Source organism: Coenobita brevimanus, chromosome 86 (genome assembly GCF_032717465.1).
Source record: "Coenobita brevimanus isolate Jiangsu-jjx chromosome 86, ASM3271746v2, whole genome shotgun sequence".
Lineage (NCBI taxonomy): Eukaryota > Metazoa > Arthropoda > Malacostraca > Decapoda > Coenobitidae > Coenobita > Coenobita brevimanus.
The window spans coordinates 34,370,478-34,390,598 of record NC_137039.1 but is presented as its reverse complement, the minus strand read 5'-3'; the positions used below and the strand labels follow the sequence as shown (position 1 = coordinate 34,390,598).

General features: G+C 44.3%; 1 protein-coding gene across 1 annotated transcript; it reads right to left on the bottom strand.

Annotated features, from left to right (window-relative positions):
- Positions 1 to 5,885: 5,885 nt before the first annotated feature.
- Positions 5,886 to 14,089, bottom strand: LOC145410821 (uncharacterized). Its single transcript, XM_080280939.1, has 3 exons — positions 13,203 to 14,089; positions 8,505 to 8,609; positions 5,886 to 8,142 (listed from the first exon to the last, which is right to left on the bottom strand). Exons 1-3 carry the CDS (start codon positions 13,882 to 13,884, stop codon positions 7,475 to 7,477), a joined length of 1,455 nt encoding a protein of 484 aa, XP_080137065.1. The 5' UTR covers positions 13,885 to 14,089; the 3' UTR covers positions 5,886 to 7,474.
- Positions 14,090 to 20,121: the final 6,032 nt, after the last annotated feature.

The window sequence follows — 20,121 nt, the reverse complement described above, 5'->3', positions numbered from 1 at the left end:
TCGTTACAGCCTCAACACCATCGCCAGGTAACTTATTCCACTCGTCCACTATAATTTATAAACCTGTTCCTACCTACCTCCACAATAAGGCGGAACTTCTCGAGTGTGTGGCCATTTGTGTGTATAATCTGCCCCGTCTGCTCACTTTCAAGACTCATTATTATCCATGTTTAATCGTGTCATCTGTTTTTAACCCCTTCTCTACGATTGCGCGTTTTCTTTTTACTCTGCCCATCTCCAGACGATTTTATTTAGCTAGGGGGATTCGCTAACTCCCTCAGGCTAAAGACGGTTTCTCTGTATTGAATTAAATCGTCCGGTGGTAGCAAGAATATAACACAAGACTTCTTCGCTTTGAAGAGGTTAAACACTTCAGTTAAATTCCAAAATCATCACCTTTCTGGCTTGTGCAGTTAGGGACGTAGATAGATATATTGATAGATTGATAGATATTCAGTCTTTCTCCGTTTGCAAGGCTCTGTATATTAATCAGCCATTCTCTGTACATCAGGCAATTCTTAGGCCAGAGTGAAGGAAGTTGATGACGACGACAGTGATAACGATAGTGATGATGGTGATAAACAAAGCCAGCCTAGAAGTAGTTTTGAGTACGTTTGTGTTAAAAATTACACCATTTCGTTTTTAACCACTTTAGCCTGAGGTTAGAATAGATGAAATGCAATCCGTCCTTGAAGTAAGGGATTTAACCTGGAGATTAAACGGGATTCTACTCCTGAGGTGAATTTAATCGCCAAAATAAAATAGTTAAGATTTCTCACGTCCGGAAAGAGGTCATTGATATCGCTAATAACCTTGGACATTGAGAGATAGCTTCGGGAAATTGACCTACTTTTTTTTTTTCCCCTCGTCCTCTTTTTATATCATCTATTTTCTCTTCTTTTTATCTTGTCATTTTTACGTGTCATGTAGTTGGTCAGATAATAAGTGCTTGCGCCTTTGTCATCGCCTCGCCACCTGTGATTGGCCCGACACGGTATTGAGTGAGACGTGTTTTGGAATCTGGGAGTGGTGTGTATGTGTGGGAGTGAGTGAGTAGGGAAGGGAGGGAGGATGATGAGAATTGTGTGTGTGTGTGTGTGTGTGTGTGTGAGAGAGAGAGAGAGAGAGAGAGAGAGAGTATGTGTGGGAGTGTGTAGGGAAGGGAGGGAGGATGATGAGAATTGTGAGTGTGTGTGTTGAATGAGAGAGAGAGAGAGAGAGAGAGAGAGTATGTATGGGAGTGAGTGAGTAGGGAAGGGAGGGAGGATGATGAGAATTGTGTGTGTGTGTGTGTGTGTGTGTGTATGTGTGTGTGTGTGTGTGTGTGTGTGTGTGTGTGTGTGTGTGTGTGTGTGTGTGTGTGTGTGTGTGTGTGTGTGAGAGAGAGAGAGAGAGAGAGAGAGAGAGAGAGATTGATGGTGGGATGGGGGGCGGGCAGCAATGAGGCAGCCAATCCCCTATCAACCCAGTTCTGTGTTCTTTCAGTCCCTGCATTATGGATGACGGGCCTTCACCTGGGAACCCCACCTCATGCTTTGAATCACACCTGTATCAGGAAACTTTACCTGTAATTCGTACGTTTACCTGGCCACCCGACAATATTACTTTTATTTATTTATTTATTTTTTTGTGACCTCAGTTTCGACCTTACCTTGCCTGATGACTTTTATCAGGTGACCTCGCTTGGTGGCCTTACATGACGGGCCAACCGCGCCACCTTACCTTTGACCTTTTTTGGTGACCTTACCTGTTACCCATGCCGTTCACAATTTTGGTTTAGCGTTTCAGTTATGTGTTCAGTAATCATGCGCCTGAAAATACGAGGTTTAATAAAGTAAATGTAAGACTGCTGTGTCATTAGACTCGCTAAAATCATTCAGGAAAATACTGCAGACTTTTAAAATATTTATAATTATATTCTTCACTTAGGAGTCATTTGTCTGGGAATCTTCTAAGTGGCATGGCAATATTAACTAAAAAGTGTTCCAGATTGATGTGTGTGTGTGTGTGTGTGTGTGTGTGTGTGTGTGTGTGTGTGTGTGTGTGTGTGTGTGTGTGTGTGTTTCTACCTCTCCCATCCCTCTTTCCTTTATACTACTTCTTCCGTAACTGCTTAAGCCAACGTCTTTCTCATCCTGTGCTCTTATTCTTCTCCCATCCTTCATTCCTTCTCAGCATTCCTCTCCACAGGTTGACATTTCCTTACAATCCTGGGAATCTCTGGCCACCTCCCTTCCCACGTCACTAGCTTATCAAGGGAAGGGATGGGTTTCTCTGCAGCCAAAGATGCACCTGTCCACTCCTTTATTTATGATTCATTAGAGCCTTATTTCATGTGTTAGTCTTTTCTCTTTATATTTGGTAGTTTTCCTTTTTCTTTCTTTTTTTTTTTTTTTGTACTTTCATAATATTCATTCATTTATTTTTTTATTCAGTTATTCATCACTTTCCTTTCTTTCTTTTCTCTGGATTTTTTTTTTATGTGTGCTTGTGTTTGTAATCTCTCATCTTCCTCCTCCTCCTCCTCCTCCTTTCATTATTCTTTAACTCTTTCTTATTTCCTTTATCTTACCCTCCCTTAGTTGTGATTGATTATTATGAGCTTAACGCACTGCCGTCATTTATTTTATTTCATTATCTTTATTTCCTGTTCCTCATTTCCTTTTTTTATAAATCTATCTTTACCTTCCTTATTTGGTTTATTTTCCCGCTTCGCTTAAGTTTTTTTTTTTTTTTCCGATCCCCACCTGCTTCTTATTTTTAAGCTTTATCCTGTCCTTTCATCTTTTGTTTTATCCCTTCCTGTATATTTTCATTTTGGTCTCATGCTGTTCTGCCTGTCTTTCATGTCCCTCTCCTGTCTTTTCTGTTTTTTTCCTGTCATTTCTGTTTCTCCTGTCTTCTGTTTCTTTCCTGGCATATCTGTCTCTCCTGTTTTCTGTCTCTTTCCTGTCGTTTCTGTCTCACTTCTGTCCTTTCTGTCTCGCCTGTCTTTTCTGTCTTTCTTCTGTCTTTTCTCTCTCTTGTCTTTCTCTTGTCTTTTCTGTCTCTCTCTTGTCTCTCTATCTCCCGTTTTATCAGTCCATGTGCTCATCGGGGAAGGGGCTGGTCACTGTACGATACAAAGAAGCACCTGTGTCTTCTTACCTGCCACACCTTTATTTATGAGTTACCCCGCTACGGAAGGCAGACTGAAGTTATGTGCACCTCTGAGTGTCTTTCAATATTATTATTATTATTGTATTTCTATTATTATTATTATTATTATTGTATTTTGTTGTTATTATTATTATTATTATTATTATTATTATTATGTGTTATTATTATTATTATTATTATTATTATTATTATTACAGTATTATTATTAGGAGTAGTAGTAGTAGTAGTAGCAGTATTTATTATTATTATTATTATTTTCGTTATTAAGTTATGTGATCTCGTTAGTGTCTTGTTTTATTACTAATATTACTAGCATCATCGTTATCGTTGTCATCATCATCGTCGTCGCCCTCATCATAATCATCATCATTGCTATTTATTATTGTTATTATTAATAATAATAATATTGTTATTTTTGCATAAAGGATAATAGACACAGAGTGGGTGATAGTGACGAAAATTTGACCCATTAAAGTAATTAACCCTTTCCCTGCGATGCGTTTCTGTGAGCTAAATAGGATGGGCATGACAAAGGCCTGTGACGTTAGCCGAAATAAAATGTTTAGTAGATTTTTTTAGCAGAGAGAGAGAGAGAGAGAGAGAGAGAGAGAGAGAGAGTTGCATTCACCCTCCTTATTAAACTCCGTAGCTAACTATATGTGAAAAAAAAAATATATATATGAACAGTATACAGTATCGTTAAGCCAAAATTTCGAAGGATTAGCTGATGTATGCATGTGGCCCAGGCTTTTTCATAATTGTTTCTCTCTCTCTCTCTCTCTCTCTCTCTCTCTCTCTCTCTCTCTCTCTCTCCGCCCTTCTTTCCTTTTTATAATTTTATTTCTCCCTCTCATCTCTTTTTTCTAGTCTACTCATACCTAAAGACAGGAGCTACAACCTTCCTACTGAAATTATCCATTGCGTTTGTATTCCTGTCATTTCCTCCGTCTTCGCTCTTGTCTCTTCTTCCTAGTCCTATTTCAGTTCAAGGATATTTCTCTTTCCCACCGACCCTTTACATATCAGTCGCTAATTTTCCTCATTCCTTCATCTGCATTTCTTCTTCCTCATATCTTCCTTCTCTCCCTCTGTAACGCAATTTGTTTTTCCGTGCACAGTCGTCCCGTCCTTATTTGTGATTTATTTACTTATATTTCTTTCTTTCATCTTCGTGGTGGAGTACGCTATTTGGGGTGACGACCGTACCCTATTCTCACGAAGGAATTGGGGTTATGGTGTCATGCAGGTCGGTCTTTGTAATGACTACCCTTGTCTTATTCTCCGCGTAGTAGCTTACCCTGCCTACGGATTTTTTTTTTACCCATAAATAATTTGGGCTGCAGTACCCTACCCTTGGGCCTCCACGTATGGGTAACAAGTGAAGTAGGCGCTGAAATTGTAGGCAGTGAAATAGGTTAACTTTCATGCACTCTTGTACGTTATTATCACATCTGTTTACTTGTAAGGCTGCGTGTGGGACTGCATACTTTCACCCCTTCAGTCCAATGGCTTCTCTCTCTCTCTCTCTCTCTCTCTCTCTCTCTCTCTCTCTCTCTCTCTCTCTTTCTCTCTCTCTCCGGATTATGGGAGGCAAATCGAACTAGAGAGATTAAATACAATCTTAATTTTACCCTTTTACTGGAAATGCTTCTTAAGTTGAATAAAATTGTCTGGCAGTAGTGTGTGTGTGTGTGTGTGTGTGTGTGTGTTGAGGGAATGAGGGTTCTGTGATGTTAGTGGGGAGGAGGGGGTATTGTGGTAGGAGGCAGGGAGTGGAATGTGTGGGGGTGGAAGGAATGCCTTGTGTTTTCAGAGTGAGGTAAGTGTGATGTGGTGGTGGAAGGAGGTGTTATTTCGATGAGGTCAGTGTGTGTTCTGATCTCACCCTAATTCCGTGTGTGGGTGGAAGGATTTATTTTAATTTTTTTACTTCTGTTTTATTGATTATTTTTTCACGAGTAATTATTCTGTGATGAGGTGCGGCATTACAGTGAGAGTATAGTGAGTTTTAGGATTCTGAAGTGTGGTGTGAGGGAGTGGTATTGTTGTAGGGGCCGTGTGTGTGTGGGGGGGGGAGGGGGGATGATGTATTAAAGGTTACTAGAAAACCATAGGTCCTAGGGTCATATACTCGTGTATTGGAATATTCTTAACACATTTTCTCAAGCAAATTACTCTGCACAGTACACCTTAGTATCCTCGTGTATGCTACTAATGCAAAGTTGGTCGATATTAATAAGAAAAAAGAAAGAGTAAGAAAATTTAATGGTGTAATATGCAAAATAAATCGCTTGTGAAGAGGTGCCACGTAGCCTTCGATGCCACTGAAAATACGGACCCCAGTTTTATTCCGTATTCGCTTATGCATTTTGCCCGGAAATCCTTGGTATGGATCAGCTGGCTTAGGAAATTCGTAAGATGCATATTTCGCACCTGTAATGCTTCATCTTACGTATTTTACAGGATTTTTTTTTTTTTTTTTGTCAGCAGTTTTATACCTCCATTTTCAGTTTACCTTAAGGAGTCTTTACTTTCGTTAATTTTCCCCATATGATTTGTATAGCCTAAGTATCGTCCGTGGAAGCTATGTGTGTGTGTATAATGAAATCTGTTAGTATTTGTTAGGTCTGGGTGCAAGGGTAATGTAATAAAGAAAACACATAGTATACTATTTAACTATAAAATTCGTTTATTTATCATACAAAGTCTTAATAAGCTACAAATATAATTATAAAAAACAGACTTAAATATATAAATATTATCACAGTTGTATGTACAGAGAATGAAGAGGGTTGTGTGTTTTTGTACAGAGCAGCGATTGGGCATTTCTTAACATCACCCTAACCGCAGGAACGCTAACAAAAAAACATATACAAGGTGTAGGACAAGTCTAGAACCGTAGGAGAAACCTTTTACTTTTCATCATTTGCTCAAGATGCGATGGAGATGGAAGGTGTGCTTTGCTTGGATGAAGGATGGATAAGTGTGGTGTTAGATGGGTGGTTGTAGACTTTGGTTCCAGACTTTTCCGACACCCTGTACAAAGGCGGGTTTATATGATCAGTTTTGGAGCACTGTGGTTGACGGAAGACAGCTAGAGATTTGACAGTGTGGACAGATGAAGGGAAGCACCTTAACTATCCCTAGCAGGATATTTAGCAAGTAATGCAATCAGTCCCACACACACACTTTGCGCCATGATTTTCGAAGCTCGGCCACATGAGCTTCGATACCATATGCCTCGAAGCGTGGTCACCTAGTACAACAAATGCTTCAAAACTGATCGTGCAAACCAGCCTTAAGAGATCACAGAAGCTAAGACACAGGGCAGGTACGCAATATGACCTGACGTGACCTGAGGGCGACGCTGCAGGCTCACTGGGGGGCGAAGCTGGGTCGTGGAGAGAAAGTTTTGGGGCTGTGGGGAGGGATGCATGAGGGGGACGACTTGTTCGTTTAACCCCTGCCGTACGATGGTGTTTTTTAAGGATTTTTAGTATTCATGCTACTGCTGTATTATTAAAACTACCGGAGATCTCTCGTACTGACCAGGGTTAATAATGCCTATGTAGTCTCCCGATTCTCCTCCCCAGTGAGTGATCGACTGGGTTCTGTATTTTGCTATAGTATGTAGTCGAGCTTTGACTCTCTCTCACTCGGGTGCTTGTTAACTTTTGAATAGTTGGGGTAATGTAACTGGTTCAGGTACTGAAATCCACTGATTTCCATACCGGGTATCTGGTTTTAGCATGGAATAAAACTTCTGGGTATATCTCACTATATCATTTTTTCCGGGGTATTGTGCAATACAGTCACGGTCAGTAGTCCCTGTACACTCGAAACCTTTTAAAAAAATACAATAAAGTAAAATGAGATCTGGCCAAAACTGGTAAATAACATTCAGGGGGTTTGAATTTGTTTCACCTGTACGAACCCCAGCAAACGTGGCTGTATGAGGTGTTTATGGAGGGGGTTGGGGGAACAATCTTGTGTTTTTGATCCACTAGCAAACCCTATCACTTGGTCAGGCCGCGGAATCACAATGGAGAGCAGTTTTTTGGTACGATGGCTCATTTCACCACCTGGTACCTGCCTGCACACCTGTTATCGGTCAGCTAATAAGGAAGGGAACCAACGCGACCTCTGATTGCCCTTCCAGTCACCTGAGATCACGACCTCCTTCAAAAATTCGGCCTCCTCTTCCTTCGGGAATCATCCGAAGAAGGGAAGGGCTTATGTCTTGTGGAGAGATTGGGAATGCTATCCATCTACACCCCACGATAAATTGTAAAAAATGGACTCCCTGGACTTCATTTTACATCCAGGGCCTTGGACTTGGCGTTCCTGGGTTGCTAGGGGACCAATAAGGTGCCGGAGAGGACACTGAGGCACTGCTGAAGGCGGCACTAAGGAAGGCGAGGTCGGGAGCAGGTCGGGATTGTGGGTCGCTCTGCTGGGTCTGCTGTAGCTGCTCAAGGGCACGGAAATCGAACTTGTAGGCGTAGCGCTTCCCGTGGACCTTGGTCATGAGGTTCCGGTCGTAGTAGTAGCGGAGGGCGCGTGAGAGCTTATCGTAGTTCATGTTGGGTTTGGACTTCCTCTCCCCCCAGCGTCTAGCAACTTCGTCAGGGTCCAGGATCTTGAACTCCCCAGTGGTGCCCTCCCAGGTGACCACAGAGGCGTTGGCTGGGTCGGTCAGGAGCTCGAGAAGGAACTGCCATAGCTGGATTTGCCCAGACCCTTGTGCTGACAACTTGACGGCGAGGGGCCCCAGGATCTCGTACGGGTCGCCCTCGATGTGGTCCTCCTCGGGCTGCTGTTGGGAATCATCAACCTCTTCCATGTAGTCCTGCAGCTCGTCCTTGGGTAGGCTGAGACCGAGGTAGCCCAGTCGGATATCCAGGTATTTGGCCAGGACTTTGCCCGAGTGTTTTCCGACCTTGCGCTGGATCTCACCTCTGGTCAGACTGCACAATTCGCATCCTGTACAGAAAAAGAATAAGGGAAACATTAGAGAGAGAGAGAGAGAGAGAGAGAGAGAGAGAGAGAGAGAGAGAGAGAGAGAGAGAGAGAGAGCTGTACTGATAATGAAAGTGAAAGGGAACTCTACTGATATGATGAAGAGGGAAGAAAGAGCGATGAACAGAAATGCTGGGAGAGTGTGAAGAAATTAATGGAGAGATAAGTTAGGAGAGGGACCGATGAAATAACTAAGAAATAAACAATCATACAACAAAGGAAACTTACGTAACGGGAATTCAGAGCAAGGGAAAGTGTTATTTATGCAGCTATATCGTTCAAAATTTCCATCTAGGCAGAAACCTAATCATAACTCCAGTACTCACCGGTAGAGGGCAGGAGCGATGGGTTCAGGGTCGGCGGGAGATTAAATTCCTTCCTAGCCCAAACTATCCACGATCCGATGTCCTGTGCTGTCCATACACGTGGATCTGTGAAAGAGGGAGAAAGAAGGATGGTTAGATCTCATTATATCACAAAAGTATATCTGAAATATTCAAATATTTTGTTGTACACCCACAGCATTTCTCCGACTAGCGCTTTCTCTTAACTGTGAATCCATAATTTTTTTCCACATTTATCCCGACCCCCACATGCCTTCTTAGAATAAACCACCATATAATTGACGTAGACGAGGCGTGTAAGCATCTCCCAGAATGACACTGCCGCTAATGTATCAATAACTTAAAAAAAAAAAAAAAAATGCCGAGTGCCAGCCAACTAACAACCGCTGGCACCCACAACAGAAGCTTTCACCAAAATTATCGGTTCACTTGTCCTTCCCACAAGACCGAGAATAAGTCAGGGTTTTGAAGAAGGTAGATTGTACGTGTCTATCCCAGAATCACTGCTTTAATGAATCAGCTGTAGAGAAAGGGGGGGAAATATTCTTCCGTCTGCCAGCGAGATTTGGCATCCATATCAGCTGTGTACGTGTTGATGCCAAAGTTCGGGGAAGTAGTGACTGACTACCCTATTGCCAGGCTTCTGGGTAGGGAAGCTTCTGAGTGGAGAGAGAGAGAGAGAGAGAGAGAGAGAGAGAGGATGGAGCAGATGAGAATATATATAATACAAAGAAAAGAAAAGGTGGGGGGGGTGGAGTGAGTGGGCGATTAAGTGGAAAGGGTGAACAATACTAAGATAAAGACGATACAGGGTGGAGGGGGGGGGGGAAAGTGAGCGTGAAGCTGATGCAAGAAACATGAACTAATATGAAATGAGTTACGTAACGAAGAGAGAGAATTCCCTAAACTGTACGTCTTCCGTTATTTTTATTCCGAAAATTATTGAGCTTCTACACGTAATCTCCAAACACTTGCCTCAGTCAGTAATGCGCACTTCATATCTGCCACTCTTATCGTCTACAACTTCTCTCTCTCTCTCTCTCTCTCTCTCTCTCTCTCTCTCTCTCTCTCTCTCTCTCTCGTAAGGCTAGACGGACACAGTTACGTTGTCATACTCTTACCTCTAGTCATATGTCAAGGGGGAGCTAAATCAGACCGCAAGAATGTTAATGTGTGTCAGTCCACGAATACCCAGTGTAAATATAAGACGCATGCTTGAAATTCTACTCCTTATTTGTCCATAGGCCTCGAGTTTGAAAAATATATACACAGAGATTTTGATTTTGAGTTTCGTGCGCTTATATTTTGGAACTAGGAAAATTTGGTTTCGGCTCAGATGCCACACTCGTCACACACACACACACACACACACACACACACTTCAGTAATAATAATAATAATAATAATTAATAATAATAATGAATCTACTACTACAATTACTTTAGAACTATTACAACCAAACTATTTAATTCACCTGCGAGGAATCTGAACCAACTTTACGCACCAGAAGCACTAAGGCAAAAGGCAAATAACACTCGCCAATCGTCCCCCGATCACCTACGACCTTCTCATTCAATTCGTTATAGGGTTATGGTCTTCGTTTTATTACGGGATCGCTATGTGTCAGAGTCCCGTGCCAAGATGCTCTCATGTCCAGCCAGAGGGATTTATATATAGCCCTAGGATAACACTGGGAGAGAAATTTGGGCTATTTTTGGGCGGGGTTTGGGCTGGTTGGAGGGGATGAAAGAATAGAGTTTGGCTATATTCGTCTCTTGTTTTGAAGGCGGGCATACCAGACTAGGACGATGGTATGCATGCCCCTTCCCCCCTCCCCCTCTCTCTCTCTCTCCTAAGGTTGAAGAATGCGAGGTGCTTACATCTGAGGTGCCGATTAAATCTGCGATATGCATGTGTGGTCTTGTTAAGTGTTGAGCTGTGTGTGTGTGTGTGTGTGTGTGTGTGTGTGTGTGTGAGAGAGAGAGAGAGAGAGAGAGAGAGAGATTCCTAAGGCATGAAGTGTTACTGCATTATAGGGGAAATATAAATGGGAAGAAACAGAGAACAAAAGAAAAAAGAGATGCGGTAGACTGAGGGAGAGAGGGGGGAGAAGTGGGAGGTAGGTAATGGGGGGGAGGGATTAATGGGAAAAGATGAAGGGATGGTGGGGAATGGGGCGTTGAAAGGATGAGGTTGGGGGAGGGATAATGGAGTGGGGAATAGATGAGGAAGGTGAGAGTTACATAAAAGTGGTGTGGGGAAGATGAATTTACTTTGCCCCGTTTGCACCTAGAAATGAGGACCTGGATTGTAAACTCGACGGTTGCTTGTCATCGTCTAGAATATTTGGGTGCTATCCTTATCAGTCACACGGTGGAGAACGGGTGGGGTTAGTGGGGAGGGAGAGAGATTGGGCTGGGAAGGGTTAAGGGGTGTAAGATGTAAGAGTAAGGTTGTTGAGGAGAAGGAAGAGGTGGTGGGTGGGGGTAGAGGGGGTAAGTATGACGCCACTCACCCCTTATCAGCTCGAGATAAGCCCGGTGTCCAGGAAGTGAGGCTTATCATCTCGGTAATAATTGTACACCACCTTCCCATACATAAAATGGAATAATTAAGAACGCCTTTGAGAAAAGATATGACGAAGTATAATGCAGAGAGAGAGAGAGAGAGAGAGAGAGGTGAAGGGAGGGGGGAGGAGGTGAGGAGAGAGGGGGAAGGTGAGGTAGGAGAAAGGGTACAGAGAGAGGAGTGGAGGTGCCCGGCCGCTCCCACCTCAATGAATGGCCGGGCAGGGCGAGGTGCAACGCCTGTCCAATTATACCCTGCAGTTACCCTTCGCTCAGATTCCCCGTTTTCTTCGCATGCGCTTCTCCTGATCATAGCTTTTTCTCAGAGTTCTTCGACTGTTCTCAACCTATTCTTACTGTTCTTCGATTCGCTGTTAATTCTCACTGTTCTTCGTCTGTTCACTAAAATAATGTCACCCACCGCGCCTTGCCCATGCGTTCTGGCGTGCTCGAGAGGAAATGAAAGTATTGATATATAATTTGCCAGGGTGTTCGTGGTCTCTCATTATTCAAACGTGAGATATGATTTTTTCCTTCCCCTCTGGCCGCAGTCAAGAGTGGGCTAGTCCTTGACAACACCTCCCAGGACAGGTAAACTTGACCTCTGGCGAAAACAAAGCTCTCTCTCTCTCTCTCTCTCTCATTTTTTTTATCAGCCACGCTCCACACGCACGCGCTCAAACACACCCTTCATATACTGTGATGGTCGCTGGTAAAATTGTCCTCGAGGGAGAAAAAGTATCTGACATGAAGAAAGCTAGGTAGTTATGAACGAAAAGGGTGGTCACATTGTATAATAGACTGATTCATTAACTATCTATCTGTCAATCTATTGCCAGACGCTTTAATCCCGTAAGGGGTTAACTAAAGAGAGATTTATTCGCACTCTCAGGTGAACTCTCACTTTCCCATCCCAAGCCACCCTCCCACATATATACAAATGGTAACACGGATCACTGATGTACAGATAAGATTATACCTCCACTATCGCTAAGCTCTCTCCTGCGCCCAAGCCACTCTCCCTCATGCATGTAAAGGAAACAAGTGATGTGAAGACAGTACAGGTACAAGTTTAGCCTCTTGCGGTACCCCGGTCGAGTACCAGGAAAAGTTTACAAGGACAGGATACGGGTCGTGTACATCTGGCTATTGTGTCATTATTACGCTTCATACCCTTGTGAGCGCGGGAATATACACACACATTAACTAGCCTCGTGTGTGTGTGTGTGTGTGTGTGGTGATTGTTTTGTGTTTGGGGCGAAGCAACTTGAGGGTGTTGGAAGTACTTGGGGGTGTCTAGATTTTTTGGGGAGGTGGGGAGGGTAGGTTGATTTTTTTTCTCCCCTCTTCGTGTTTTGGATAAAGTATTTTGATGGTTATGTTTATATGCGTTGTTCATATTGTTTGCTCGTAGTGCCTAGCATAGAATAATACGAGGGTATTGTAGTGTGAATGTTTTTAATCTTCATGTTTAGGATACAGTTGTGTGGACTAAATCATTTCACAGATGTGTAGGGGATGGTATTTTTGTCTTACTGATATTTGTGGGATTTTTTTTATTTTTGTTCTGGATTCTGAGTAAATTGTAGTGTATATGTGGTGGTAAGACACTTGAGGTGAAAGTAGAGTGAGGCATAATACAATAAGTGAAAGGAAGGTCAGACAGAATGCATTGGTTGGAAGTGCAGTGAGCCATATGAAATTGAAGTAAGACAGCATCTGTTAAGTGAAAGTGAAGTTGGAATACATTAAGTGAAAGTGATTAGGTGAAGGTGAAGTGTGTTTGGTGGGTATGTTTTCCGTATGGCTATGTGGAGTGTTTGTGTATAGCACCGGATATGAACCTGTGGGTATTTTCCTCGGGTGGGCCGGAAGCTTGACACCGCTACTCGACCTCTTGGAGCAGGTGGACAACAGGACCCAGATTCACAAACAAATATAGCCTGTCATCAATTCCCGGTCGTAACTTTTAAGTGGTTTCGCAGGAAAGAAAAAAAAAAAAAATCGTGCAGAATATTGCAGTATCGTGATCTTCCTGCAAAACTGGATCTCAGTTACGATAGGTAATTGACAACAAAATGCTAAGATAATTATCAAGGCTGCAGTAACTCACCTGGTGGGGCACGGAGTGGCTGTTCCTCTTCCTCCTGCTGCAGTCGCTGCTGGTACTGCTGCTGTTGTGGCGGTTGTTGTGGCTCGTAGCTGCTGCTCATGGCGGGGCTAAAGGGTGAATCGCAGTGGGGCTCGACATAGGGGGAGTAGCTGGCCAAGGTTGAATCGTAGCTCGTGTCCAGAAGGCGATCATAACTGGTGTCCAAACTGGAGCTGAGTGTGTCCACGTTATTTTGTGTGTCGTAGGCGGCATATCCGACGGCCCCATAATTGTTTAGTGTGTTGGTGGCTGAGGTGATGAAGCTGCCCTCCATTTCTGGGTCGAGGGCGGGGGTAGTGCGTGAGGGCGGGCGTGGAGGGGCGGGCGAGCCTCCTATGTTACGACTCATAGGGGATGCCTGGCCCACACTGCAGCCACTGCCGTAGCCTGACTCGCTGCCCGGGGACAACAAACCGTAGTCACCGTACGGCACGTCCAGCAAGGACTTGGTGTAGCCCCCCTGCTGGTGTGTATCAAACATCTGATACTGTGCTTGCTGAGGCGGGGGCAGGTGCGGCTGTGTCTGCTGCGGTACGACTTGCTGCCCGCCGAAGGTCTGCGGGCTGAATGAGTTGTCTCGACCCAGTCCCGGGGCAACCAGGGAGTGGAGGTCAAGCACGCTGGTGTCTTCTATCCACGCCATCACTGCTCACATGAACTTCACTATGCGCGCAATGTCCGGCGGGGCGAGGGAGCGGCGCGTGCGGGCTCGACGCGACCAGGCGAGGTAGTGTGGCTTGAGCCGGGCTGGCGCGGGGTCCCTACTGCTCGCTGCTGCTGCTGCACCCTGACTCACCCTCTGATTCACTCTTTCCCGGGAACTACCCTACCGCTCCTCCGTCAGGCGAGAGCCCTGCTGCGAGGTGCTACTATGGTGGTGGTAGAGGAGTCAGTGAAGCTGGGTAGAGCAATAGTACTGCTATATCCAATACGGCTCAACAACAAACAAACACTGTCTATGTGACTGGTGATAGCACTCTGGCTCAGGTACACACGCACACACAAACACTGCCAACGAACGCTTTGAGTGGAGTGGCGTGCGGCGGTAGTGGTAGTGGCGGTGGCGGTGGCTGGTGTGTGTTGTGGGGTGGCGCGCTCCTGTATATATACGCTCGGGACGCACACACCTCCCCAACTTTTGCAACACCAACACGTGTCCCCGAGGCGACTACGGGTACGGGCCCACCTGGGGGGGATCGGGAGGACTGTGGAGAGGGCTAAGGTAGCGAGGGGGGGCAGACTACTAGAGGGAGTACATAGCTGGGGAGAGGGAGGGGAGTATTTGAGGGACTGAGGAGAGGGAGGGGGGTATAAGTGAGACTGGAGAGGGAGGGGTAGACTGGGATAGGATATGGGGACTGGTGGAACTGGAGAGAGGGAGGGGAAGGAAGGGGGGAACTGGGAGAACTGGAGAGAGGGAGGGGAAGGAAGGGGGGAACTGGGAGATGGGGTGAGGGAGGAAGACATTGGTGGTGGTGGTGGTAGTGTGATAAAGAAGAGGGAGGAGGGGGGGTCTGGAGGTATGAGGGAGCGAGGGGGAGGCGCTTATATAGGTGAAGGGGTGGTCAGGTAGTGAGAGGAGGGGGGAGGGAAGAAGGGAGGGGCTGTGGAGTAGCGTAGTAGACAGGTGGCACGTTGAGAGTAGGCGGGGAGGGGAGGGAAAGACAGAGGAGGAGAAACAGGCTGGGGGAAGTGAAGGAAGATTGAGGAGATGTCTTGATCTAATCTGACGCCGCACAAAGCACGAACGCTCTTTGGAAAAACCTTATGCTTGTCAGGTCAGGCGAGAGTGATGTCAGGTTGAGGTGAGAGTGATTGTTACGCAGAAAGGGGACAGGGTACACCATGGTCATCTTTATCCTTTAGTTTCTTTCATATTGTTCGTAATTATAAAATCAAACTTAGGAGACTTTGGGTTCCTCTCGACTTAGCAAAATCGTGTCGTGTAGGCCTAAATACAATCTCTGGGTGTACCAATGGCAGAGAAAATTTTATGCAAGGTAGTATTTAAAGCCACTGAGTGTTAGGAATTCTCTCAAAAATTTTTTCGATATTAGCTTTACATGAAGTATCCTACAGTGCATTGACTCTGACCTATGAGAGATCCTTAACCAGTGTCAGCTTAGTTAATGGCCCGACGTAGTCAAATTAGAGGGTTGATTTGACTAGTAACCAATGAGATTCTCCCCTGTCTCATAACTAAGGCTCATCCAGTTCAACCACGACTTAGGATTCGAGTAGTGGAGTGGCCAAGTTCCATCAGATGAAGTTTAAAAAGTATCAAGGAAAAGCACGAGTAAAAACACACCCACAGTCTGCTAATCAAGGAAAGAAACATTGATAAGGAGTGGAAAGATAAAAAGCCACTGAAGATAAGAAGCTCGTGTGTGTGTGTGTGTGTGTGTGTGTGTGTGTGTGTGTGTGTGTGTGTCAGTCGCTTATCTGATACTGTTCATTAGAATCTGGGTGATAAATCGGGTTTTCCTTATTTCATTGTAAATTTGTGAATGGAATAGTGCTGTGTGTGTGTGTGTGTGTGTGTGTGTGTGTGTGTGTGTATGTGTGTTTTAACCCTCTTTGGACTTTGACTTCTTGGTTTTATTTTTGCTTCCAGACGATTTTATTCTGTTAAGGAAGAATTTATTAGTGAAGGGAGTTAAGTTTAAATGTATCAAAATAAAAATAAAAAACTCCCCATTGAACTAAATAAATGCCTCGGAGAAGAGCAGAAATATAATAAACCATTTTTTTTTTTTCGTCACGTCCATTCCTATAAAATTTCCCTCAGAGTTTTCTATACTGCGTGGTGTTCTTTCTCTTTTCCCTGTCAGTTCTAGCCGGAGGGTTTGGTGGGCTGGGGAGAGCCTTCTTCTTTGCTATCCTTGTCATATTTTAATGGTCTGTATCCAGTTGAATGTGCGAGGACAAGGTTCAAGTTCGAGAGAGAGTGTTGCTTGTTCATATAATGCCGCTCAAGGACGAAATACTGGTCAGTCGGCGGAATTGGGTGGATGATGATGATTGTGTGGTTATGGCAAGGTTGTAATAGTGGTAATTGTGGTTGTAATGGTGTTGGAGGGATGGTTATTGTGGTTGTGATGTAAGAAGAGTTTATTGTGGTTGTGATCGTGGTGTAATAATGACTGTGGTTATGACGGTGTGGTAAGAATGATTACTGTGGTTGTGATAGAGTTGTAATAGTGATAAATGTGGTTGTAATAGTGTTATAGGGATTTTCTTACGGTTATGGCTGGGTGAGAATAGTGGAAATTGTGGTGTGGAGATGAAACAAGTAAAAACCGGTGTCAGTCTAACGTGGTGAAATCAGGTACCGTACTTCTAGGTATTTAGCCACTTAGGCGATGAACTCTTTCTAGTATATCCTCACTGCTACTAGACTATTGTAATCAGCCTTAGAGAGGGGACGCCAGTAGTGATGGAGTTAGTGAAGGATGTATCTGAATAACCTATCGCGTTTGGAAGATCAAGCCGAATGAGGATGTATTTAACCCATCGTGTGTGATAGATATGAACTGGATTTTATCGTAGGCATATGCACTAAGACTAGCAAGGATAGACTCAGAATTACTGCATCTTGACTGCCAGGGTAACTTTCGTATTGTTATTGCATTGACAGATAGTTTGGTGAGTGTTGATGGAGATGTGTAGGAAGTGACGCAATCTGACCATCTCCACACAACAGGGAACTTACTGTCTGTGAAGGTAGTATTCTTGTGATGTGGAAGTAGGTTATTTATTTATTTATTTACTTTATACACCTTCAGAGAATAACGTGAACTCTGAAGGGACAAAAGCTGGATTGTTCTCTACAGTGTCAGTGTGTCGTGGGTGGAGGGGGTCGTTATTGAGTAGGGAGGGAAATGCCTGAAGCTCTTTTAAACAAGGCCACTCCTTACAGGATGCGGCGTCAGACTAATACAGATGTTCCTCGCCCTATCAAACAAATAAATTACATCCTCGTCATCTTGTTCTAGTCACACGATACAGCAGGTTTTCGTTATGTATTCCCTCCCCCCCCCCATTTTTAGTTAGTTTATTCCTCAGTAATTACAGAAGCAATGCCACTTAAGGTTTCACTGGTACCTATAGTGCCGATTTTCAACACCAAATGCATGGAAAAAAAATAAATAAATAGGAACGTCCCTGGCCACCTGTTCCCTCACGCTTACCTTTCCCGCCACCCACCACCACATCCTATCTCCCTCTCTTATGTCTCCCTGTCGACCACCCTTCCTCTTTCTGTCTCTACCGGTCACTCTCTCCCTCCTAAGTTGTTCCCCCCCCTCCCTCCCCCTCTTCCTTCCTTTCCCTCTCTCCTTTTCTTTCTCCCTTCTGCCTCTCAGCAACCCCCTCCCCCCTCCTCTGTCTTTCTCTCCAAATCCCTGAGGGTTTTAGCACACGTCTGCTACCTCTCTACTTTGGTCTCCCTCCCTCTAATCCTCCCTTCCCCTTCCATCCTTACTTTTCCTTCTGTCTTCTTTACCTGAGTTTGTCCTTGATGCCTCTCTTGCCTTCCAATCCTCCTAATGCGTCCTTCTAATCCCACGGCTCCTTAGGGGTTTAGCATTCGACTGTACGTCTTCATGGTTACTACAGAGTTTTTCTTCCATTTTCGTCTCCTTTTCAACATTCTTCACTTTCTCAGTTCCTACCTTTCTTCCTCGTTCAACTTAACCCTCCCTCCTTGTCTTGTCCAGATCGCACAGTTCATTACTTTTATTTATTTTAGTTTTTTTACTCGATTGTACACGTCACCATAGTTCCTGTTGCTGCCGCTGTGGCGCTCTAGTATTGACCTACTGATCAACTTAGCATGATGACTCACAAGGCCTCGAAAAAATTAGCCAATCAGGTGAGACTAGAAGGGCGGGACTGGGATCTTAGCCAATCGGAAGCGGGGAAACGGAATTGAGGGGACGGCGACCGACTAATACGGCGCGTAAGGGGGCGTGGCCTTGACTTCAGGGGGGAGCGGGTTGTCTTCGGGATTACCCAGTATCGTGGGAAAGATTCGGTCACTACCGCTAAGGCAGGGTTCGGGGAAGGGTGCTGGCGTTTCTGCACACCTTGTCGGTAGTAATTAAAACTTTCACCTTCGTAAAACCCATTGCGCAAAAATCGAACAGGTACCCACGCTGTCAGGCCTATCAGTATATTCACTACAATGATGATTTCTTTCGTTACCTTCTGACTACTTCCGGACCATTTTTTTCTAGCATGCGAGAATTTCCATCAACCCTTTCAGTATGGCATCCTAATTCATGCCAAATCTAGAGTACATGTCGCCTTAATGGTTCTGTGTAATAATGGTAATATTTTTGTAATCTGTGTCGCAGTCAGAATAACATAAGTAGCATTTTTTAGAATATCGAAGGTGGAATAGGCATAGTCTTTACAACCTCAGAGATTTTCGGGCAGGAAGGATTACAGTAAGTTTTATTACTCATATTACTACTAGGGTGCTCTCCGAAACTGAATGAAATCATCTGGTTGTAGCAAGAATATCAAACAGGTCCTCGGAATGAAAGCGTTAAGATGCATTGTTCAGAATGTCAATCGCTCCTCCCCCCTTCCCCCCCCCCCCCAAAAAAAAAAAAAAAAAGTTCCAGAAAGTCCCGGTACTGTATAAGCTCTCGATAATACGCCCCCCTCCACGTTTCCGGACACACGGTTTACCAGTTGTGTTTATGCAACGAGGTAGTCCATGATGAGGGGTTTAATTAGGGCCTTCAGGTAGCCGGCTTCATGGAAAAAGAAGTTGCACAGATGGGAAGTTAAAGCAATGCGGGAAACGGGCCAGATGGTTATTTATAGCACTGCCTTCCTGCCCTCCGTCTCCCTTCCTGCCTCCTTTCCTGACCGCTACTCTTGCCTCACGCCTTAATGGGGTCAATACTCTTCCTCTCCAAACCACGTGATTCTGACTGATAAGTGAGTGACCAGACGCCTACTGTACTTAACTTGACCGTGAACCAGTGTGAGCACATAAGAGTTACCCTTCAGTCCCTTTAGATAGATGATGTCTTTTCTGTTGATATTTCAGGGCTTGATTTACTTTATTACAGGATTTTTGTACTTAAGGGGTTCGAGACACTTTTCATTAACCCCTTCACTCTAATAATGGGCTCTCCTGATGTAAATAAATCAGTCATATCGCTTCAGGAGTAAAAGTTAAAAGGTACTTAATCGGCCTGACGAGGGAAACACACCCGAACAGCATTAAAAAGAAAAAAAGTACAAATACAAACATTTCCACTTTTATTACTGTAGATATCATACGGTACTTCTAAAATATTCTGTACCCACCATACCATACTGGACAATGCGTAATTAGAAAAGAGTGAACACCTTACAAGAGAATTCACACGTTCCCCTTCGTCAAGCAGATGGAAAGATGGTAACGCAGGCAGTTATTTTTTCCCTGGGGAGGGGGAGAAAGAATATTTCCTCAGTATCCCTGCTTGTAAGAGGCGACCAAAGGGGGTCTTCTTGTCTCCAGTCTTTCTTTCTTTACTGTCCTCATCTGCTCGTCTGTCCTACGTCTCATCATATTTTTTTGTTTCTTCCGGCCTTTATTTCCCTTTACTTCTACAGTGCCATATAACCATATTATGGCTCGGTGTTAATTCTTTATGAATTCATCCTTCCATTGCCTGAGTACTTGAAAGCATGTATGGATTTGTGTGTGTGTGTGTGTGTGTGTGTGTGTGTGTGTGTGTGTGTGTGTGTGTGTGTTTACCCCCTTTCTCTCTCCGATATTCTCTTTATTCTTGCTCTTATAAGACGGTTTTATTCAGATTTCGGGAAACCTTCCAGACTAGAGGGGTTTGGTGTGTCCTCCTTCAACCCCTTCACTAGA